This window comes from Labeo rohita, chromosome 6 (genome assembly GCF_022985175.1).
Source record: "Labeo rohita strain BAU-BD-2019 chromosome 6, IGBB_LRoh.1.0, whole genome shotgun sequence".
Taxonomy (NCBI): domain Eukaryota; kingdom Metazoa; phylum Chordata; class Actinopteri; order Cypriniformes; family Cyprinidae; genus Labeo; species Labeo rohita.
Window position 1 is genome coordinate 3,386,163 of NC_066874.1, and position 25,060 is coordinate 3,411,222.

General features: G+C 34.2%; 1 protein-coding gene and 1 long non-coding RNA gene across 5 annotated transcripts; both read left to right on the top strand.

Annotated features, from left to right (window-relative positions):
* The first annotated feature begins 573 nt into the window (after nucleotides 1-573).
* On the top strand, nucleotides 574-11,291 carry ssb (small RNA binding exonuclease protection factor La). Of its 3 annotated transcripts, none has more exons than XM_051113324.1 (12): nucleotides 574-704; nucleotides 1,229-1,290; nucleotides 1,394-1,497; nucleotides 2,237-2,411; nucleotides 2,608-2,715; nucleotides 3,212-3,315; nucleotides 7,556-7,627; nucleotides 7,703-7,745; nucleotides 7,829-7,966; nucleotides 9,283-9,475; nucleotides 9,561-9,677; nucleotides 11,013-11,291. In XM_051113324.1, the coding sequence occupies exons 2-12, from the start codon at nucleotides 1,234-1,236 to the stop codon at nucleotides 11,108-11,110; spliced, it is 1,209 nt and encodes a 402-aa protein (XP_050969281.1). In that variant the 5' UTR covers nucleotides 574-704; nucleotides 1,229-1,233; the 3' UTR covers nucleotides 11,111-11,291. The 3 variants fall into 3 exon arrangements, with proteins under 3 accessions (XP_050969281.1, XP_050969283.1, XP_050969282.1); XM_051113326.1 differs by having other exon boundaries at nucleotides 11,016-11,291; XM_051113325.1 differs by having other exon boundaries at nucleotides 603-704; nucleotides 1,232-1,290.
* Nucleotides 11,292-15,765: 4,474 nt separating this feature from the next.
* On the top strand, nucleotides 15,766-19,424 carry LOC127166476 (uncharacterized). 2 transcript variants are annotated; one of them, XR_007827912.1, is made up of 4 exons: nucleotides 15,766-15,799; nucleotides 17,366-17,415; nucleotides 17,545-17,713; nucleotides 19,293-19,424. It is a non-coding gene; the product is annotated as an uncharacterized LOC127166476 (long non-coding RNA). The 2 variants fall into 2 exon arrangements; XR_007827911.1 differs by lacking the exon at nucleotides 15,766-15,799 and having other exon boundaries at nucleotides 17,094-17,415.
* Nucleotides 19,425-25,060: the final 5,636 nt, after the last annotated feature.

Genomic DNA, 25,060 nt, shown 5'->3' on the forward strand with positions numbered 1-25,060 from the left:
AAATTATACCTTATCCACATTCTTTAACACAGAAGTAAGCCTACGGACGAGACTTCTGGTTCATTAGCCACGATAAGGAGAAGATTAACAACGTGCTGTAAATGGTAAAACCGTTTGCAATACAAACCACAGTGTTTATAATTAAGATAATGTATTAAAATAACATGGTAAGACATTAATTTGCAGGAAAACAAGGTGTTTGGTACACCTAATAATACATGAATGCTGATGAGACCGGAAGCCACACCCATAAAATGCACAAATGACCACATCCTCACTTACGGGAAAAATATCTCATAAAATAATCTCATGCAGCTGGCTTTTTTGCTTATACAATATATAAAACAACAACAACGTTACGAATTAAAACAATATTCCAACGTTTTCTAACTAAAATGACACATTTCAAGTAAAACGCCTGAAATATTTATTAATAAATTGCTTGTGGCGCATGGTAAAAATGCTAATGCTGATTCAAACTAATAAAGTAATTTTAAATGATTGAAAATAAAATTATTTTAAAAGAGCTGCTCGATGTTTACGTAAAACTACAACCGTCAGGAAATGAATGGACTCCGTTTCCCAGAATTCTTCCCCAGGTCTCTGCGTGACGTCATAACAACGCGACGCCACCCGTTGATTCACGTTCGGATAGCGTTAGTGTGGCGTTTGATTGAGACCAGACAGATCAGAACGGACGTAAAGTGAGTATGGTGTTTTTGCAATATTGTTTTTTCTGATGTTTACAGTGTTGCGTTGCTTCAGAACGGGCAGAAAAACAGCTATGACAGATTGGGCGCGATGTTTGTTCAGATTCATTCTCTAACATGTGGAGCGCATGGCGTACATGACTTATAAATATTTATAGCATATTTATAGAAACTATTGGGCGAATTTACAGTCTAGAAACAGGTTCGTTTTAGTCCTGTTTAAAACTGGATTTATTCACCTCAACAGTCAGCACTCAATATAAAACACAAAGGTGCATGCGTGAGTTTTGCTGTACTCACACGTGGTTGGAGAATCACACACTTGTCTAGTCACGCCGGTGTCTGAAGTTCACGCAAATATTTCAACACCATCATATATTTAAACTGTTATGCTGATAATACAGATTTGTGATGTCACTTTTGTAGAAAATGCAGAAAGAAACACTTAAGAGTGTTTACAGACTTTTTGCAAAATATAAAATAAAATCTAAAATAAATCTTTTTCTTTTAAATCCCAGCAGAGATGGCAGACAATCAGGAAATGTCTCCTCTGGAGAAGAAGGTGGCAGAACAGATCGAGGTAATATGATAAGCACCCTAAGTAGGTTATTATTATTATTTTTTACTTCAAAATCTTCATTCAAATGAATACCATGAATGTTGATGTTTCTGTGTGTGTTTAGTACTATTTTGGTGACCACAATCTCCCTCGAGACAAGTTTCTGAAGGAGCAGCTGCAGTTAGATGATGGCTGGGTGACTCTGGAGACCATGCTGAAATTTAATAGGTAAACACAAGAGAAATGCATCATGTTTCTGGAAATTATACATTCTGAAATGTCTTAATTCACATCCACCAATTAAGTGCATAAAAAAATAAGCAGAGAGACATAATTTCATAAAGTCATGGCATTAAATGTTACATGCACTGCAGAAAAACTATTTTCCTCAGTATTTTTGTCTTGTTCTATAATAAAAATATATAAAAGAACCCTTAAATCAAGATACATTTAGATACAGATGCAAAATAAAGAGATGAAGTCTGAGTAAATGAGCAAAATTAAGTACTTAAAAACTAAAAAAGACACTGACATTAAAACATGTTTGCTTTTTAAGTTAAGTTGTTTTTTTCTGAGCCTGTTGTCAGATATTTGTTCTTGTTTTAATCACAAACTCACTTTATTTGGACAATTTTGTAATTGTGCTTCTCAAGTAAATGTGTCTTAAGGTATTTGCACTGGAAAACAAAACACTGAGAATTTTGTATACTACGTCACTTTTTTTTTTTTTTTTCTCATTGTGTTCCCTTCAGTTTATTCCTTATTTTCTTAGCTTGATCTTAAAAAGTGTTAAATTTACCTTCATAAACCCTGCAGTTTTATGGTCACCATGATATGTTGTTGCATGAATAAATAGGTACTATTTACAAAATATTCCTTTTAAAGGAATATTTAACCCTAATTCCTTTGTGCATTAGGGTTTTTGCTGCTGTTGTTTTTGTCTCTCATTTTGTATTTGTCCTCGCAGACTAAAGACTCTCACGTCAGACGCAGCTGTTATTGTCGAGTCGCTGCAAAAATCTAAAACGGGTCTTCTGGAGGTCAGCGAGGACAAAACCAAAATAAGACGAAATCCGAACAAACCTCTTCCAGAGAACAATGAGGAATACAGGGATGCGGTCAAACACAAATCCATCTACATGGTGAGAGAATGGAAACGGTGACATGAAGTTCCTCTTTCTGCCTTCTGGCATTACCTTTGCCCTAAAACAAACTGCTTATAATAGCTTTTTAACATGTCATCTTGTCCTGTTAGTATTATTGAATTCTATTGTTTTTCTCTTTTGTCAAGCCACATGCTTCTGTTGGTTGACTGATGTTAATGTTTAAATTCAACAGAAAGGTTTTCCTCTTGAAACCACGCTGGATGAGATCAAAGAGTGGTTTGCAGATAAAGGCACAGTCGAGAACGTCTACATGAGGAAAGGACCCCAAAAGACTTTCAAAGTAAGACTTGACACAATAATGAAATGCCTTTCAAAAAGAAAAATGCAGAAATTATTTTTTTTAATCAGACCATTGTTATTATTTATAAAGTATGAATGTTATTAAAATTATTTAAATTTTCAGTTGTTTTAGTATGTTTGTGCCTTTTATAATTGTTATTCATTCTTTAAATATTTCTATTTAGCTTTAATTTATTTTTTTAGTTTTATTAATTTTGTACACTGTAAAAAAAATGTCAGCAAAACAGATATTTAGATTACATTTTACAAGAAAATACTCTTGATTTTCAATCTTCGTGTTGCTGAAGTTTACTTGCAGTTTCTAAGTAAAAATGGCTTCTGCATCATGTTTTTTAAACTTATTTTAGTTAACAACACTTGGACATACATTATTACAGTGCTTAAACTGTACTTAGTATTGTAAAACTATTTTACTGTGAAGATCTTGTATATATGTCATCAGATTTTTCTTTTTACATTGCTGTTGTTGTCTGCAGGGATCGATTTTTGCCGTTTTAGAGTCGGAAGAAGCTGCCAAGGCTTTTGTGGAGCGCGCTGATGTCAAGGAGTACAAAGGGAACGAGATGATCGTCATGATGAAGTAGGTGCTTCTAGTGTTGCACGATATACCGGTAATTAAAAAGTATCACGATACCCTGCTTTTTAAAACGATACGATTCTGCATTTGCTAGTAGCGGTACTTTAAGAATGCATTTTAATAAGAGCCGTATTTCTGCTTGTCTGTGTTAGTGAATGGCGCAGATGCGCAGTTTTGTTTACTACACACATATGCGTGACGCTTACGGTGTTTTCAGCCTTTGTGCCTCATAATGAGTACATGAACACATAATCTCTAGAACTGCTCTGAGACTCACTTCATGAGCATTTTACCGTTTCTTTTATGGAAACTATCGTCACATAATGAAGACCCTAAAGGTCTTCACAGCAGGGACCGAAATTAAGTTTTTGACACACCGGCCAAGTTGGCCGGTGGATTAAAAAATCAACCGGCCAAGCTTATTTTTTACCTGCCAAAATTCTGAACGATTTAACACAGATATATCCAAAGCACGTTATTCTGTATATTATGTGTGCTCCGGACAGAGAGGAGTGACAATTAAAATAGGGCTGGACGATATGGCAAAAATTCATATCACGATATATTTCTTAATTTCGGTCGATACGATATAATTCCGATATCGATACGGACAATATTAAAAAGCCTCAGGAAAAACACACACAATGGATGTCTGTACCTACAAATGTCTGCAAACTGAATTTGCAAAGTCTATAATACCTCCAGGCTCCTCCTATTAAAATTATATATATTTTTTTTTAAATAAAAACAGTACAAAAAAATAAGGTTCATATTTTATTTGTATTTAGCCTTTACAAACAGGAAATGTGAAATAAACTATCAAATAAATAAAATTCTCAGACTCAGCTTATTAACAATAATATATTTCCATTTAAACTAGAACAGGCTGAATATTCATATAAATTGAAACAACAAACAAACTGCTTCAGCCAGGATAAAGAAACAAAAATAATACAATAAAATAAATAAAGAGTGAGCAACAACAAAAACACATTGCTCTGGCCGGAACATTGTTGAGTGTTGATTAGGGATGCTCATTTTAACCGGTTAACCGACAGAAGAATTTTGACCGATTAATACAATCAGTTAAACGGTTTAAAAGGTCTTTTTTTTTCAGTAATTCAGTAATCAAAATATTGTAAAACGTTTTCTGGATGGTTAAAATAAAATGAAATTGCATTTTTGAGAGAAAAAAGATAAATCGCGTAGGCCTATAACGTTAAGTCGCATTTTATTATTAAGAAAGACCTGGTGTCGACGCGAAATATTTACAATACACTGTAAACATAGGCTAGGCTATTTTAGTTCCCCTCACTCCACAAAAAAATCCTTTCAATTTAACAGTATTTAGACAAGAACAAGAATGAAAAATATAAGAAGCTCGGCGACAAGACAAAACCAAACCATTGAGGCTAAAGCGAAACTGAAACTAATATTGTGTCTCATACTACACAAACCCAAATGTCTCCGTATTCAAGATGTATTTGAATGCTAAAATATTATTTGTTATGTAAACCTGGTTTTGTACTTCTCGCATTAAAATATCCACACAAAAAAAATGTTTGGCATAATATCACGGCAGTACGTTGATAACGATTAAGCAGTGTTTTTTTTTTTTTTTTTTTTTTTTTTTTTTTTTTCTCTCCATATGTTTGGCTGATTGTGTGTGCGCGTGCGGCGCCGGCGCAATCACTTGATTTTTTCCTTCTAACAGGGGAAACGACTCTTTACAGATCATCAAAACTGTAAACGGTTTGCTGTTTGTAAAATAAAGAAAAATAGGATGCCGCTTTCAGCCGTCTTCCTTTCGCGCAGCACAAAAATGAACGAAAACTCTGCTACTAGCTACTTGTTGCACTTTTTTTGTTTGTTTTATTAAGTAAAAATATTTATCTTATAGGCATATTCTTTCATTATATATATAGCCTAGCTTTATGATGTTTTTCTCCATTCGCAGAAGCTGCAGGTGATGCGACGTGTCCATGTGAATCCTCATGTTCTGTTGTTTGCTGCTTTTTGCGCATGTAAAATTAATCCCGGAAAACAAATGTTAGTATTTTAACGGGTCACAGACACTTATCCTTTCTAAAATAATTATATTCTAATTTAAAATAATCTTGTCGGTTAACGGTTAATAATCGGTTAACAAGCGTCGGCTGTCGGTTAGGAAAAATAACCGAAATGAACATCCCTAGTGTTGATGACACTCTATGACAGGCTCTAGAGGTTTCTGGTAAGAAATATAATTTCTGGTCGGGGTACTAGTTTGTAGCTAAAACTTTCCGCGACGGAACTTAACCAACTACTGCTGAGCGCTGGCAGCGTGTCTGTGATGTACGTCATCACGCAATTCTGTTCTGCTCTTTCTGACGGCTGAGCACTTAACGTCATTCAGTGACAAATGCTAATGTATAAAATTATATATATATACAAATGTATATCGAAATATCGGAAATGGGTTTAAAAATCGTATCACCGTTATTGAAAAAAAAATCTATCGCGATATATATTGATATCGAATTATTGTCCAGCCCTAAATTAAAACATCAATAAGAATTCTGGTGGTGGCTTTTCTTCCAGTTCGCCAAGCTTTCTTTTTGAAGGCTGGCTGGCTCCAGTTAAAAACCGCCACATCTCGCCACTAGCACGAAACTACCGCTACGTTGAGTGTGGGATAGACGGAAATGACGTGAGTGCGGCGCTCGCGTTTCACTTACGCTTCGGTACGTCGCATGCAGACGGGGGCGGGGGAGCATCACGGAGATCCGCGAGACTGATACTGATTAACATTACTGGTGAAAAGATTTACTCGCCATGTGGCGGATGGCGCTTTAAATTTAACTCGCCAGACAGAGAATTTGCTCGCATTTGGCGAGTGGCGAGTGTTAATTTCGGACCCTGCTTCACAGCAACCCGTCAAAATAAAAGTTCGGTTTACCTTGACAGTCAGAAAAATATCTTACTGAATGTAAAGATAATACTACTTCTACTAATCAAAATATTACTAAATCAATGTTTAAGGAATATTTACCATTTATTTTTGAAGAAATAAATAGCCTATAATAAATGAATTCTTTATCAAATCTAATTATCCATTATAAATTTATTAGACATGCTTTTGATTATTAAAATAGAATCCAGAAAATGAATGGAAAACAGAAAATAATAAAACATTTCATAGGGCCTTAAAAACATGTAATTTTTTGTTAAACTTTAAATAAATTGCTGTTAAATTCTGCAAGTTTCATGATTTCAATTAATTAGACATGCTTTTTGATATATATATATATATATATATATATATATATATATATATAAAAAAATATATATATATATATATATATATATATATATATATATATATATATATATATATATATATATATATATATATATATATATATATATATATATATATATATATATATATATATATATTTTTTTTTTTTTTTTATATATTTTTATATATATTTATATTTATTATATATATATATATATATATATATATATATATGTGTGTATGTGTGTATATGTATGTATGTGTGTATATGTATGTATGTATGTATATATTTTTTTATGTAACCATTAAAATAGAGTCTAGAAAAATTAAAATGGAATTTAGGAAACAATAAATCAGATTTCATAGGGCCCTTTTTGTTTAATTTGTGTCTTTGTTTTATTGTAATTGTCCTTTAGTTTGTTACTTGCATCTCGGTTCTTATTAATAGCAAAGATAAAACAACAAAACTCTGTCATGATATAAATTGTTGTTGTGTAATAAAATGACTATATCATGAAATAAGATTTGGCTTTATCCTTTAAGCTAACTTTCCAATATAGCAAAGATCTCTACATACCTGTAGGCTCGGTAGTTGTTCACCGTAATCCTGTGTCGTGGCACTGGCGTGGGATTATTATTATTTTTTTATTTTTTTTTTAAAGGGGGGGTGAAATGCTTTGTTTTAAAAGATAAAATAACTATGATTTCCACTTGGATCATCTGTTATTAAATTACTTTTCCTGTCCTATGTTTTTCCCGTAGTATCGGTTCAGTAGTGGTATCGTGATATTTTAGTCAGGTATCATGTCGAAGTCAGTTTTGGTATTGTGACAACACTAGGTGCTTCTGCAGTTCAGTTCCTCATTTGTCTCTGAGCATTGCATGTTGTTTTCCTAGTACCTGAATGGCCTTGAATACACTGGTGTGAGAGTTGTGTTAACCTTTAACCTCTTTTATTTATAGAGAGGACTACTTTTCTAAAAAGCTGGCTGAGAGGAAGCAGAATCGGGTGGAAGCAAAAGCTAAAGCAAAAAGGTAATGCACTGCAACATATTTTCCACGAAAAAACGTGAGATGAGCGACGCTATAATTGGTAAATGTGCATTTCAGTGAAAAGGAGGACAAGCAGAAACAAGCAGAAGAAGAAGAGCTGGTGAGTTTTCATGTGGAAACACAAATAAAGCAAGTTCTCAGATGTGACTAGGTTGCTAAAATATGGCTCTTCTGTTTTCCCAGAAATCCTTGAATGATCAGAGAGGCTGTCTGCTGAAGTTCTCCGGTGAATTGGGTCAGACCTCAAGAGAAGATTTCCATGCGATCTTCTCTGAACATGCGCAGATCAAATGGATTGATTTCACCAGAGGAGCTAAAGAGGTGAGAAATTAACATATTTCAGAAAAAATGGTCACATTCAAGTTCAGACAATGTTATATATATATATATATATATATATATATATATATATATATATATATATGAAATTGTAAAAACTGAAATGAAATAATTATTTATTTTAAATGTAATTTTTTTTTTTTTTTTTTTTTTTTTTTTTTTGAAAGAAGTCTCTTCTGCTCACCTAAGCTGCATTTGTTTGTTTAAAAATACAGTAAAAACAGTAATGTTGTGAAATATTATTACAATTTCAAATAACTGGTTTCTATCCCGATATGTTAAAGTGTAATTTATTCCTGTGATGTAATGTTGAATTTTCAGCATCGTTACTCCAGTTTTCAGTGTCACATGATATTTCAGCAGTCATTCTAATATGCTGATTTGCTGCTTAATATTTTTCAGACTTTTTTTTCAGAATTATTTGATAAATAGAAAGTTCAAAAGAACAACATTTTTGGAAATAGACATCTTCTGTAGGGCCCTATGAAATCATTATTTAGTTATATTTTTTCCCAGATGGCTTTTTCCGTTTTTACTTTTTCTGAATTCCGTTGTTTCCATTTAAGTTTTCTGGACACCTTTTTAAAGGTTAAATTAAAATGTATTAATCAAAAAGCATGTCTAATTAATTAAATTAATGAAACTTATGCAATTTAACATCAATTTATTAAAAGTTTAACAAAAATGACATGCTTGTAGCTCAATGAAATGTTTTATTTTTTTTCCTCACCGTATATTTTATTGTTATTGTTTTAGAATGTTTAATTATTTTAATTTTGATTTTTATTTATTGTTAAAATAGCCTTATGTAATGTTTTTCCCCCTCAGAAATTCTGTGTATTTAATTTTTTTCTAGTTATCAAAAAAAGGCATAAAACATTGATTTAATTTATCTTTTAATTAATGAAAATTAAACACATTTTATTTTTTGGCAAATAAATAGAATTTATGGAAGAAATATTGTGAGTATTAAAAAATAAAGTTTTATTTTTTCCATCAGTAGTAGTAGTAGTAGTATCACGTACATTCTGCTAAATAATATAGTAATATAGGCCTATTTCTGCCACAGTGTCTTCAAGTTAAACCAAACTTTTATTTTGACAGGTTGTTGTGAATTCCTTTAAATTTCTGTGTGTATATGATGCGACGCTAGTTTTATGCAAATTAAATGGCAAAATGTTGATGAAGAGTAGTTCTGGAGATGTTGTCTATGTATTTATGTTCTAGCTTTATTGGCAATGAGTTCTACCTTAAATATGTCTTCCTCCATTAATTTCTGTCTTTGATATCCTCCTCAGGGCACCATCCTGTTTCACTCAAACGCCCAGGAGGCCCTGCAGAAGGTCCGAGAGGCTCAGGGAGGAGAAGAACCAAAGGTAAAAGAGCAGGTTGTTCAGTGGGAGGTACTGGAGGGAGACGTAGAAATGGAGACACTGAAGAAAATCATCGAGGATCAGCAGGAGTCCATAAACAGACGCAAAGGAGGCAGAGGTCAGTAAAAAGACACAGTAAATGCATATGCAAGTATCTGAACTTAAAGATCTCTGAGTTTAACACATGTGCCATGTCATTGTAGGAGGTCACAGGGGTCGTGGAAGAGGCAGGGGAGGACGCAGAGATCGAGGAGGAAGAGAACAGACCCAGTTCAGAGGAAAGAAGACCAAGTTTGATAGCGATGACGAGGGAGATGAAGGTAAAAGAGACATTCTGGTGTCATTTGCTCCTTGATTGATGTCACATACACTGAAATAAAAGGTGTAAAAACTTTTCCACTCAAAAATTGCTAGTAAATTTGGTCACTCTTTAGCTTGAGGACCAATTCTCACTAATAACTATTATCTACAACCTTTGCCTCAAACTCCTAAGTTGCTGCTTATTAATAGTAAGTAAGGCAACTAAGTTTTGGTACGATTTAAAGGATCTAAAATATAATAATGCATTAATATGTGCTTTAGAAGTACTAATAAACAGCCAATATCCTGGTAATATGCATGCTAATAAGCAACTAGCTAATATTGAGAATTGGTCCTTTAAATAAAGTGTTACTGTAAATTTCTCAAAAGAAACAGCAAGTATCAAATTGAATTATGTGAAATTTTGAAGCATAAAGACTGAAGTACTATTTTCAGTTACACTTTATTTTAAGGTGTCCTTGTTACACGTTGCATGTACTTACTATTATAATAACAATTAATTATACATAATTACAAGTAACCGGTAACCCTAAGCCAAACCCTGACCCTAATCATATAGCAAGTGCATGTAGTTCATTAATATTACTTGGTAGTTAAATGTATAATTACACTGTAATAAGGACACCTTAAAATAAAGTGTAACCATATTTTCTTGTAAAAAGTAATAGTAATTTTTGTTTTTTTTTACAGCTTTTAAAAAACAGTTTATTTTAATAATATAAATGTAAAACAATAATATAATATGTATCATTATTTTGTTTTAATTATATATTTTTATTTATATTTATATTTTTTAGTTATTTTAGTTCTCATGCTTGGTAATATGTGACCGTGAACCACAAAACCAGTCATAAGGGTCAATTTTTTTAAAATTGAGATTTATATATAATCTAAAAGAGGAATTAATAAGCTTTCCATTGATGTATGGTTTGTTAAAATAGGACAATATTTGAAAATCTGGAATCTGAGGGTGCCAAAAAAAATCTAAATATTAAGAAAATTGTCTTTAAAGTTGTCCAAGTTTTTGACAAGAAAAATCGATAATTATGACCCATACAATGTATTGCTGGCTGTTGCTACAAATATGCCTATGCTGACTGATTTTGTGGTCCAGTGTCACATTTCTCATTTACCAAAAAAAAACAAGAAACATTTAGAAGTATAACTATATTACTTATGACAGATTGTTGGCATAAATCATTATTAGCTAGAGATTAGCTAGGCATTTTATTAGTTTAATCACTCACAGACATGTAGTATATCCACTGGTCCACCTGCTTTGAATTTCTGTTCCTTGTAGTCAAGTTTGAAAACAGAAGTGTTTTCTTTTTCAGCAGAACAAAGCAGTCCAAAGAAGAGACCTCTTGAGTCGAATGGGAAAGATAACGAAGAGCCGGCTTCCAAACAAGCAAAAAGCGAGAACGGTTCTTAAGGGGAGAAAACTGTGGCCTTATTTTTGCACAGCTGATGTTCCTTAAAATCTAAAAAAACCTGGAAAACGCATTCTCAGACTACTTACTGTGTCAAAAGCTGCACGAAAGCTTTACGTCACACTTTTTCCCTAAATTCGTCATGATAAAGGCCTTTTTTTTTTTTTTTTTTTTTTTTTTTTTTTTTCTTTGAACAAACATACTGGATGCCAGGATGTTGTTTATTTATTCAACATACACACACATTTAGGATTGCTGGTATGATTTAAGATCTCATGTGCATTTTCAAAATCTGTTCAGCTTAAACCGTTAGCTGGAAGCACTTGTATAACTATTGACATCTTTAATTGTGTATTTTCATTCCTAGAGAGCTTACAGTCTGGAGAATCTGCACTGTGTTTTCAGCGTAATCAAGTAGCTGATTATCGGTTTTGACAGCATTTGTTAAATGCAATACTGTATTATAAAAATGTTTGAGGCCTGTAAGTGAACTTATTAAGGTTTTGACAGTGAATTTTTAGTAATAAGCATTGCTCAGTGCCGCTTTTTTCCGTTAATGAAAACCTGTTTTCCACCTACTAGTTTATTCCATTGCTTTTGTCACTTGCACAGTCATAATCTAAGATAAGTGTATGTTATCCTTGTTTCTTTTTATATGTTGCTGTAAAGTTGCTTAAAATGGTTACAAAGGCATCTTCAGCATTTTCATTAGAAAGAATTAGTTTTGACTGATTTTTTTTAAATCATATTTTCTTTATCACAGCAACAGAAACATGTCTCTTAATCTAAAGTGCTGTTTTAGATGCCATGCTTCATATTTACCCATTCAGGGCTTCAACAAGCACTCATTGTTGTTTTTTTTCCTTGTTTTTTATTGTCTCTCATCTGTTGAGATGAATATTACACAAATTTAGAAATTCAATAAAGGTCTTGAAAATCAAAATAGTAATTGCCTGGGAAATTGTCGTTTTTGATGCAGTAATCTTAGGATAATACTTAAGGTGTCAAATCATTTGTGGGTGTCGCTCTTTTAAGCTCTAGAGTATTGGTGAATGTTATTTGATTTTAAGTTAGTATTCTTGCAGTTGAACAGGTCTTGCAAGTCCACAGCTAGCTGCAATGCTCATTTTATTAAAATAAAATAAAATTTGAAAACTTAAAAATTCAAATCGTTTATATTCAGGTTGCAACAGTGGCAGACCGAGAACTATAGTGCTCTTTGAAAATTTGTTGTATCATATCTGCAGACTGAATCTAAACAATTGTCTTTTGTAATATGATTACAGGGTTTCTGTTGGTCTTAAAAGTCTTAAGTCTTCACAAATAAAAGCCTTAAAAAGTTCTGAAACATGAGCAGAAGAGACTTAAATTCAAAGTCATGTCATTAAATGTTGCATGCATTGTAAAAATTAATAGCTTTTTAAGTACAAATCAAGATACATTTACTTGAGATACAAAATGGCATAAGCAGTCCTTTCTTAGAAGCTGAACAAAATTGATGAGCTTATGCTTAAAGCAAAATTAAGATATTTTTTCAAAATGAATTAAAATGTAATGAACATCTGTTTAAACTGTAGTTTTTAAACTTGAATAAACATTGACATTGTGCTCCGTTTAATGTATTCATTACCTTCATAACACCTGCAGATACCCTAAATTAATCAGGATTAATACTGCAATACATTCCTTTTTGAAAAATATAAAAATGAATGTACTGTTATTGAAAGATCTGTATGGACACAGCACAAGCACTGCTACATCACCATAAGAAAAATGTGAGGGGGTAAAAGTGTAAAGCTCAGTGTCTTTTACAAGTTAACCTTTGATCTGAACTATCATTGTGATACCAGCCTACATCCAGCAGGAGGCATCGTGCCTCCATTTTAGTGCACAACATGCAAACATCAAGATGTTTCACTGCAGTTTTTGCATGCTAAAATCAGGCTTTGCTTTGCTTAGAGGTGGCTGTGCCCTTTAATGTTTTCCTTTTGAGCAAAATGCAAATTCTTCAATCTGTGGTGTTCTCCCTTTGGTGCAATGTCACTGTTGGCAAGCGAAGAACATTTCCAGTAAACTGGTGTTGATTTTTGGCTGTCTGCATCAGCGCATTGCAGTTTCTTGATCTGCATCCACCATGGTATGAGACTTGTTTGCTTTGGCAACAAACCTAAGCTGAAAAAAAAACCCCATCTTTTAACAGCTATAAAACAAGCCAATTTAGGCCATTTTTGGAGCCACTGAATCACTCTAGTAACATGTTGATGAGTTTGGCATTTGCAAACATTACTTACATTCCTTTAAAATGTTAAAAAAATATATTTCTTTTTATTCTCACTCTGTGCAAATTGTCTGCTTGTTTAAGAAAATTGTTATTTTACTTTCTCCCAGTTAAGATGCATGATTATTTTCTGTTTTCCCTCTGAAATGTCCTGTTTTCTGTTTTTTTCCCCGTTTTTGACGTCATTTGACATAGAGCAGCTCAAAGCATCATGTACGCACACAGGTCTTCATGCATTGGTGCGTGGTCTATTGTCACTCTTGTTTTGCATGCACAAGCAGTCGTTTGCATGGCAATGAGTGTCCCTGGTGTCTTTCAATGTCTCCAGCACCTGAAAGTCAAACATTCAACTGTGACACCAAAACCGCTGCTGTTCAGTGCGCATAATGCATGTCCTGTGAAATGAATGCCAATGTGTTTACGATCTTTTACAGAGATACCGCCATATGTGATGTGAACGTGACATGAATCGTTTGTCGACAAATAGGTTGTCATTTAAGAGACAATCCAATATCTACAAAGCATTAGTTGGATATTCACAGCACTTGTTGCAGTAAAGTAGATTTCTGGCTCGATATCAAGTATTATGTGTCAGAGCTTTGTAATTACTTTTTTGCGTGTAAGCAACCTGTCACGTCACTCTGTCCCAGCATGCATGCCGCTGACGGACACCCATTGTTACATGACCTTGAAAAGTGCACGTGTGTAACCAGCCACAGGCACCTACAGCTCGCTCTCATTCGCACACGGTCAATACCTGAGCAATCAGGGCTTTAGTTAGAAAATCTGTGGGTGGCGAGGGTTTTCAGAGATGAATGGACAGGGAGAGATCAGGCTGATAACGGAGGGTTAATTCCAGCCTCAGTGCATTATGTGCAGCTGTTAAGCAAGTTGATAAAGTGTTGCAGAGGTTGGAAGAGGAGAATCATGTGTGTGTGTGTGTGCGTGTCTGCTAGAAATAAGGAATGTCCTCTATCAAAGGTCACAGGAAACTGTGCAATTGATGAACACCGGATGTATATGTTTTGACAGAGACGTAGTTTGACATAAGATGTACAAGGGCAGCGAATCAGATTGGTGGGGTTTATACTCCCTTAGGCTGTCTTGACACCACAATGACAAGATGATTAATTTCTATTTTTAGTCCTGTCCAGAAACATCATGAAACCCCAAATGCTTTTTTTCTCTGTCAAAAGTCATACTATGATCCTTACTGCAAGTCTGAATAGACGTCAACTGTATCTTCCGGTTACTAAACAAGCCTTTAACTCCTTTAAAATTTCTCCATTTTAGGAAAGGGCAGCATTACATGAGATTTCAATCAGAAAAGTGGTTATAATTATTCTGAATTCCTTGAATGCTAGATTAGTAAGTGGTGTTTGCTTATACTTAAGGTTAGGTTAGAGGTTTATTCAAATTTCAAAGCCTAGATGTAAACATACACTGTAAAAAAAAAACTGTTATTTTACGGAAACTTACTGTTTTATTTTACAGTTTTTTCACGTATTTTTGAAATACTGTAAAATTACAGAAATAGACTGTAAATTTACATATCCAGTGTAAAATCACATGCAAAACATGTGCAACTGTTTTTTTACAGAATTTTACTGTTTTATTTTACAGTTTTTTCACGTATTTTTGAAAGTACAGTCTAAATGACAGAATTAGACTGTAAATTTAAAAAACATGTCAACATTGCAAAAAAAATAATTTCCACATAAACAAGAATACAAGAATAACATAGAATATAATAAAACTATAAAAAAAATATTTTGAAAAATAGGACATTGCAGTGCAAGTTTTTAACACAAACAAATAAAATTAATACTCCCTGTTCAACTGCATTTTTTTATATACAAATCGGCACATTTACATTACATTATTTATAAGTCAGCACAGATTTTTCTTCTGCCAGCTTATTCTAAGCAGTTTCAGTAACTCGTGAAGTAAGCTGGCTTAAATAAAAAAATATTTTTTATATAATTATTAATGATATAATATGTTTTGTATGTAAGTAATTGCGTGTTTCCGTAAAAGAAAATCAGTTTTTGAACCGGCTCGTAAAATGTTCGATGCAAAAGAATCAATTCGAGCAAAAGAATCACTTTCATTACTACTGTCACTGACTGACCACATCTTCTTCCGCTTTTCAAAGTAGTTCAGCTCCGTTTAGTGTTTTGTTACACGTTTATTTCCACAGTGTCGTTTCATGAAGTGATATAATAATATAATTAATACGCTGATATTTAAATTACAAAAATTAAGATTTTAATATTCGAACTAAAGGAATTCTCGCCCTGGCGCAAGGATACATCCTCCACTAAGCACGCGGTGGGGTTGCCCGCGCGCGCGTAAGGATTATTTATCACTCAAACTTCAGCTTCGATCTTCGATGTGAGGCGAAAATAAGCAGGTAAAGTACATGTTTTATATTTTGGTCATTACTACTACTTCTTTAATATTTGAGTCCTAGCATAAGAAATATTTTAAAATTGTTAAATCAGTGTTTTAAACGTTGGCTCTGATCAGTAATGTTAACTTTAGACATTTAAAATCTTCAAAAAGTTTAAAATTTAGGTTTCATTTGATGGTACAGTGTATTTTTATTTTTTTTTGCTAGATTTTGTCCGAATAGTACTACATAATTTTGTAGTATTAGGTTTCTTTATCAAGTAAAGTTACGTTAGGCTGAATTTATAACGTTAGGCCCTGAGGGAAAAACCCAAACAGGTTCGTTTAGCTGAAAATTAGGTTGTTAACGTTAGCTGGTTGTTTACGTTACTGTTATTCGAAAGACGTGTAATTTGTGTTTTAAGAAGGTTTAGATACGGAGTTATTGATGCGGTAATTAAAAAAGGTTGCCAACTTTACCCATAGTGCAATATGTTTAGTTAGTTTTTATATACATCGTCGTAGGCGTCGTCTACAAGCTAAAAAATACTGTTTTCCGAGGCAAGGTTGGATGAAAGTTATTAATTCAGAAACAGATTCGTTAGGACTAACGCTTAAAGTGACCCAACCCCCTCCGAGCACTGTTCGTCGGCACCTTTTCCCTCTAACGTTACAAGCACTGGTTATTACGCCTGTATACTGAAATTGGCTTTACAAACTGGACTGCAAGTTTTACTTTCAGATATAGTCACAATGATGATCTGAACTATCTGCAGTCAACCCTGTTGAAAAAAAAAAAAAAATCAGCATATGCTGGTTAGGTAGGTTTTGATGCCGGGATGCTGGTCCTTTGCTGGTTTAAACTTTAAAGGACCAGTATAAACCAGCATTCCAGCATGAAAATATATGCTGGTTAGGTATTGGATGTAGGTCTAGGGGAAAAAGTTTCACAACTTCTGTTTCTTGATAGTTTTAATTACCCTTCTAAATTAAACATTGCAAAAATGCTTTTCTTACTTAGATTTTTTTGTCTTGTTACTAGCCAAAATATGTAAAAATTCTTAAATCAAGAAGGATTAGAAAAAAATCCTGTTTTTTTTTTTTTTTTTTTTTTTTTTTTTTTTTAGAAAAAACAAGTCAAATTTAAGTGAGTTTTTGCTTAGAACAAGCAAAATAATCTCCCACTGGGGTAAGCAAAAAAATCTTATTTCAATCAGAAAACAAGATTATTTTTCTTACCCCTTTGGCAGAATATGTTGATTAGAACAAGCAAAAATCCACTTTATTTTGACTTTTTTTTTTTTTAACAAGACAATAATTTTTACTCATCTAGAAAATCCTTCTTGATTTGAGAATTTTTATATATTTTGGTTGGAAAGAAGACAAAAAATATAAGTAAGAAAAGTATCTTTTGCAGTGATGCGCTGCTGTTATTGAAGCTGGTAGGGATTATTGATAGGGACTCACTGACGTGGACTCACAGGTGACACAGATAGGGTTCAGTACTATGGATATAATATATTTCTTTGTATTTTTGTAGATTTCCCAACATGTCATATATTTACATGCCTTCTGTTTCTCGTTACAGATTCTGTGAGCAGATTCAGTGAGCAAGTTCTGTGAGCGTATAAAGTCAAGGTCAGTGTAAAAGGGTGAGAGTTGCACAAAGTTGTTTGAATATTTTTAAAGGAAAACCATTTAATATTGCAGGAATTTAAGTTTGTCACAGTGTTACTGATCCCTTCTTTTTCTAATGTATAACAACAGGAAGTTCCCGCTTGACAGCAGAGAACTTTATGTTTTCTGTGGACCAAGTCGTAGTAAACAGCCACATCACCATCTTCAGTGATGCTCTGAAGCTGATGTTTGCCTCGTACTACTGCTTCAACATTTCATACCCAGGAGACCAAGGAGCAACGCTAGAGTTTGTGCAAAGGTAAAAAAAAATAACAACACACACAGACTCACTCTCATACACACCCCCTCACACATGCATCCTCACATACTCACTGTCACACACGCATCCTCACATACTCACACTCTCTCAAACACACACACACACCCTCACATACTCTCACTCTCACACACACGCATCCTCACACTCTCTCACACACACACACACACACATGTTGGGTTTACATGTTTTATGGGGACATTCCATAGGCGTAATGGTTTTTATACTGTACAAACCGTACTTTCTATCGCCCTACACCTACCCTACACCTAAACCTAGCCCTCACAGGAGACTGTGCACACTTTTACTTTCTCAAAAAAACTCATTGTGCATGATTTATAAGCCTGTTTCCTCATGGGGACCTCACAAATGTCCCCACAAGCTCAACATTTACTGGTATTACTATCCTTGTGGGGACATTTGGTCCCCATAACGTGATGAATACCAGGTGCACACACGCATACTCACTGTCACACACCCATCCTCACATACTCACACTCTCTCAAACACACACATACACACACCCTCACATGCTCACTCTCACACACACGCATCCTCATATACTCACACACATCCTCACATGCTCACACTCTCACACGCATCCTCACATACTCACACTCTCTCAAACACACACACCCTCACATACTCACACTCACACACATGCATACTCATATACTCACACACGCATCCTCGCATCCTCACATACTCACACTCTCTCAAACACAAATCCTCACATACTCACACACACACACGCATCCTCATATACTCACACACATCCTCACATACTCACACTCTCTCAAACACACACACCCTCACATACTCACAATCACACACATGCATACTCACATACTCACACTCTCACACATGCATACTCACATACTCACACATATCCTCACATACTCACAATCTCACACACGCATACTCATATACTCACATATCCTCACATACTCACAATCTCATACACGCATACTCATATACTCACACACATGCATCCTCACATAATCACAATCTCACACACGCATACTCATATACTCACATATCTTCACATACTCACAATCTCATACACGCATACTCATATACTCACACTCTCACACACGCATACTCATATACTCACACATATCCTCACATACTCACAATCTCATACACGCATCCTCACATACTCACAATCTCACACACGCATACTCATATACTCACACTCTCAGACATGCATACTCATATACTCACACATATCCTCACATACTCACAATCTCATACACATACTCATATACTCACACACACGCATCCTCACATACTCACACTCTCTCAAACACACACACACACACACACACCCTCACATACTCACACTCTCACACACACGCATCCTCACACACATTCACATAACACACTCTCTTACAATATGTCTGTCTCACACATAACATCCTCTCACATACATGTCTTTATAGCAAATATCCTCCACAAGCATGCCCTATGCAAATTCTAATTACTCTGCTTTTATTATTTCTATATTTGGAGCATATGTTACAGTCTATGTTTTATTACTAAAGTTTTTTTCATTGAACAGATGCCTTTAAGATGAACCCTGAGAAGGGATCAAAAGTGGAGAAGACCACATCAAGAAAGCTAACAACAGTCAGTCCGAAGGTTCTTTCATTGATTAGCAAGATGTTGTCAAGATGAATTAATCTGTTCCCAGGTCGTTCGGATTTGTTTATCAAATTGTTACATTTTTACAGATTTGAAAAATTCCTTTTATTGTATATTGCTGCAGCTTTGATTTTTTTTTTAATAATTTTATACTGTTGCAGTTATAAATTGTGTTGTTGCAGAAATTTTAACTTTTGGAGTAATTTGTATATTTGAATATTGTTGCTGTTATTATATTGTTGTAGTTTTAAACAAAGAATATAAGTAAATTGCAGTTATGCTATATTAATATTCTTGCATTTGAGATGTTATACTCTTGCAGATGAATAAATTATTAAAACACTGTTTTATGGCTGATTATTTGAATTAAAGCAGTGTTCAAAATGGATAATTTCATGTTTTTTTATGTAACTTTCCTCAATATTTAAGTAAAGTTCCATATTGAATATTAAAAGCTCAAGAAAATACAGAAAATCTTGTGTAAAATTACAGAAAAAAACTGTTTTTTGAATTACGGAAAAATACTGTTATTTAATGTGCCTGTTATTTTACGGTTTTTTTCCGGCACCCCAGCTGCCGGAATTTTACAGTTTTTTTACGGGATTTTTTTTTTACAGTGTACAAAATAGTGTCCAGCTCCATTAGTTCTACGGATGCGAAGGAACTGTGCAATTTGTTTTTGTGTTTAACAAGCAATTCAAATGATGATTTTCACCTAGTAAAGGGTAAAACATTCTAATAAAATCCCATAGGTTTACATTTACTGTTTAAAAACTTTTTAAAGGTTCCAGAAGAGCAGCATTTTTCTAAGAAGCTTTCTCCACTTTTTTCTACTTTAAATGTTTAATATTATTTAAGATCATTTCTCATTTTTCATTCTCATAATTTAAGATTAAATTGTTAATAAAATTAAATTGAACAAAAAAAAAATACTTTCTGACAATGTGCTGCACAACTGAGGTATAAATTAAAACATGAATTAAAATGTTGATATTGTGTGACAATACTTTAAAGATCATGTTTTAATAAACTTTGTTGCTATTAACTTGACAAGTACGTTTTACTGCACAATATATTATATTTCTGTCATAATTTCTCCAAGTTAGACCGGACTTTTATTTTTAGTATGTGTAGTAGACAAAACTGCACCGCTGATATATTTAAACAGCGATGGTTTAATGTTTACAAACACTGGTCCATATAGCCTTTTAATTAAGTGTACAGACTTTCTTTCGTTTTATTAGTTTAAAATATGCCAAATTTAGTGACATTACGCACGACAGAGTACATTTCGTGGATTTCGTCGCACAATGAAAGTGACTTTTGTGTTGGCAAGTACCACTCATGTTTTCTTTAGAAATTATGAAACTCTAGTTAATTCTGTAAAGCCATTTGACTCCATGTACTGACATATCGTATCTGTGAGCAGGTAATTAGTATCTGGTTGCTTGTCCTCTGTACCTGCCACTAATTAAATAGATGATTAACTTGATCAAATTAGCCAAACACTGCTTACCTACCTGTCATAGAGGATGGATTGATTGATGGATTTTGTAATACGTTTTGGAAACAATGTAAACAGCAGTCTGATTCCTCTTCTCTTATGAAAAACGGCAGTATAAACTAAGACACTTACTGGTTTAAAATGGCTGTCTAGCCTGACCAGGTGGTTTAGCTGGTTGACAGCTAGTCCAAAACCTCTGTAAACCGGCCTTTCCTTCAGAAGTGCAGCTTCAGAATATTTTTTAAAGTTGTGATGAAACTGAAGTAGTGACAGATCTTTCTAATGGAATTGCTCAGTTTCTTCTTCTTGATCTTCTCCAAAATGAATCACATTTTTGAGGGCCAAAACATGCTTGAAAACTCATGAGACTTTGCACACACACCAAAAGTGGTATAAATTTACATCTGATGTGGGATTCAGAAGTGGGTGTGTCAAAATGGCTCTATAGCGCCACCTATAAAATTTCAACAGAGTGCCTCTCGAGCTACATTTCATGTACGTATATGAAATTCGGTAGACACATGTAACTCACCAGTATCTACTAAAAAGTCCCTCAGTGTGAAGTCCGAAACCCAACAGGAAGTCTATTATTTAGAATTTTCTCAGCAAGTTTTGTGCAGTTTTTGCCATTTTCAGGCGTTGTATTTAAACAAACTCCTCCTAGAGATTTAAGCAGATCAACACCAAATTTGGTCAGTGTAATCTAATGCCCTTTATGACGTTCATTTGCGAAGATCTTGAGTTTTCGATGAAGGGCATGTCTGTGGCGGCCTGATAAACTTTGATGTTTTGCCATGAAAAAGGAAGTTGTTATAATTCAGGCATAATATGTCCGACCTGCACCAAAATTCACGTTTGATAAGAGTAATGTCTTGAACACATGCCTGTGCCCATCTTCAGTCATAGTCGTGGCGGTCTGACAAATTTTGAAGTTTCACTGTGTAAAAGGATGTTGTTATAACTCAGCTACACAATGTCCGATCTGCTCCAAACTTCACACGTTCAATAGTCCTGGCCTGAAGACATCTAAAGGCCAATATACTGTTATTAGCACCAGCTGCTGGCAACAGGAGATGACTTGTTTTACACTAACTTAAACATGTAATTTTCAATCTGCACTAGACTTCACATGTTTGGCAAGAGTCCTGGCCCGAAGACATCTACATGACAGTATGCAGTTATAGATATAGCATCACCTGTTGGCAACAGGAAATGTCATGTTTTACACTTGAATATACCATGTTCAGTCTGTACCAAACTTTATATGTTTGACTTTATAAGTCCTGGCTTGAAGACATTTAAATGCCAATATTGTGATGTATCTCACAATTTAGGCTTTTGACTTTTCTTAAAATTTTGAAAGTACATCTCAGAATTAGTTGTTTTTTTTCCGGCATGGAATAAAAAAATTAAAAAGGTAGTTGATACTTTTTATGTCACAGTTCTGTCTTTATTTCTTGCAGTTCAGATTTGTATACAGTATCTCACAATTTTGACTTTTTGTTTTCTTGCATTTCTATCAGAATTGTGAGATACTGTGAAAAAAAAATCAGAATTGTGAGATAGTAAGTCGCAATTACCTTTTCTATTTTTATTCTGTGGCAAAAACAAGCTTCCATACATCCAAATGTATAACAGATTATATAAAAAGTGCAATCAGCTTATATACAGCAGCATGTGTGGTCACGTCTTGTTTCCACCCCGTTCTGCAGTCTCACAGAGATAAACGCAGAGATGCATGCAGTCTCAAGGTCAGCTGAAGATCTCTCCATGTTGGGCTTTCCTCTGCTGTCAGTTATTGCAGCTGTAGTGATATTAATGCTCAGATCGTATGTGCATATGATTAGTGAGTTTCTGCTTTGATAAATGGTGGCGGGGTCGCTATCAGCCATCCTGACAATATTAATGACCACACCGACGCTAAGCAGAGGGAAGCCAATGAACAGAAATATTGCTGTTATCTGTGCGGCCATAATCATAAAGACAATAGAGAGATGTTTAACGGCGGAGCACAAAGGCATTTATCATCTGAAAGAGGCGCGTCTGGGTGGCGAGACTCACGGACGGCCGCAGTCGTGTAGGGGAGAGTGTGGAGTGTGTTTGTGTGTGATGCACTTTTAACATCCATTTTCTGTATCTAGGACGTGGAGGGTTACATAAAATACATTTACTTAAGTAGCTTTTTACCCTTTTTTGTTAGTGGTCACTATTAATGTCTCATATTTAGGGCTAAGGATTCGAATAGAGCTCCAACTAGCTGAGTTTTCAGCATCTCCAGTTTCCACTGACTTGGAAAAGGAATGGGAAAAATCTGCATGATGCAATTATAGCCATTAACGGAGTAATTCATGTTCAGCATACAGCTAAATACCGTTCAAAAGTTTCTTTTTAAAAGGGAAGTTTCTTTTCTGCTTACCAAGGCTAGATGTATTTGATCAAAAATACAGTAAAAACAGTAATATTGTGAAATATTCTTACAATTAAATAGCCACTTTCCATGTGACTATGTTGTAAAATGTATTTTTTTTCCTGCAATCAAAGCAGAATTTTCAGCATCGTTACTCCAGTCTTCAGTGTCACATAATCCTTCAGAAATCAAGGGTTTTTTTTTGTTTATTTGATTAAAAATACAGTAAAATCAGTAATATTGTGAAATATTATTACACTTTAAAATAGCCATTTTCCATGTGACTATATTGTAAAATGTAATTTATTCCTGCGATCAAAGCAGAATTTTCAGCATCGTTACTCCAGTCTTTAGTGTCACATAATCCGTCAGAAATCAAGGGTTTTTTTGTGGATTATTTGATTAAAAATACAGTAAAACCCGAATATTGTGAAATATTATTACAATTCCAAATAACTGTTTTCTATGTGAATATGTTTAAAAATGCAATTTATTCCTGTGATGCAAAGCAGAATTTTCAGCATCGTTATTCCAGTCTTCAGTGTCACATAATTCTTCAGAAATCAAGGTTTTTTTTTCTGTTGTTTATTTGATTAAAAATACGGTAAAATCAGTAATATTGTGAAATATTATTACACTTTAAAATAACCATTTTCCATGTGACTATATTGTAAAATGTAATTTATTCCTGCGATCTAAGCAGAATTTTCAGCATTATTACTCCAAACTTCAGTGTCACATAATCCTTCAGAAATCAAGTTTTTTTCGTTGTTTATTTGATTAAAAATACAGTAAAATCCGTAATATTGTGAAATATTATTACAATTCCAAATAACTGTTTGCTATGTGAATATATTTAAAAATGCAATTTATTCCTGTGATGCAAAGCAGAATTTTTAGCATCATTACTCCAGTCTTCAGTGTCACATAATCCTTCAGAAATCAAGTTTTTTTGTGTTGTTTATTTGATTAAAAATACAGTAAAATCAGTAATGTTAAAATAGCCATTTTCCATGTGACTATACTGTAAAATGTAATTTGTTCCTGCGATCAAAGCTGAATTTTTAGCATTAGCAAGTTTTCAGTGTCACATAATCCCTCGGAAATCATTAATTTCTGATTATTATTAATGTTAAAAAGCAATTTTTGAATGGTAGACCAGTGAGGTTTCACTATGTGGATTTATTCTAACTATTCAAATATTTAAGATTCCCCACAAATCACATAAATTGTTAAGGTGCATTGTATTTTTACACTTTTAGCAATCATTAATCAATTTATGGTTTTCACCTAGTGGATGATAAAACCCCAAAAAGCCATTGAAGGAGATTTTTGCATAAAGATTTTGGCACTTTTTGCTTTGCGTCATTAAGCAATCATCTAGCAGCCACTCCGAACACATTGGCAACCCTCCAACCCACCTGTCTGTAAATGTTAATGGCAGAAAAAGGGCTCAGTGCTGACCCAATTTTTCAGTGGGCCAACCTGCAGAGAGAAACACCGGAGGAGTCACACACGTACTCCTTTCGAATCCTTAGCCTCAGATGGTCTGTTTCTATGACAACCCTCCTCTGGCCTGTGGAAGCGGGAGACGAGGGGCGTCAAGCGCTCACTCTTGACCAGTGGGCCGTGGAGGGGCTGTCAATACTGTTCTGCCCCATCACCACCCAGAAAAAGAGAGGTGGACGACGGAGACAGAGAAAGATAAATGCAGCGAGAGGAGGTGCGAAACAGAGATGATCGTCATAATGTCATAATACTCTACGTCAGAAGG

Bases quoted from the DNA above. Each gene is read 5' to 3' on its own strand.
- ssb (XM_051113324.1), top strand. From the start codon at position 1,234: ATGGCAGACAATCAGGAAATGTCTCCTCTGGAGAAGAAGGTGGCAGAA. The intron at 1,498-2,236 runs GTAAACACAAGA...TTGTCCTCGCAG, and splicing joins ACCATGCTGAAATTTAATAG to ACTAAAGACTCTCACGTCAG. The intron at 9,678-11,012 runs GTAAAAGAGACA...TTTCTTTTTCAG, and splicing joins CGATGACGAGGGAGATGAAG to CAGAACAAAGCAGTCCAAAG.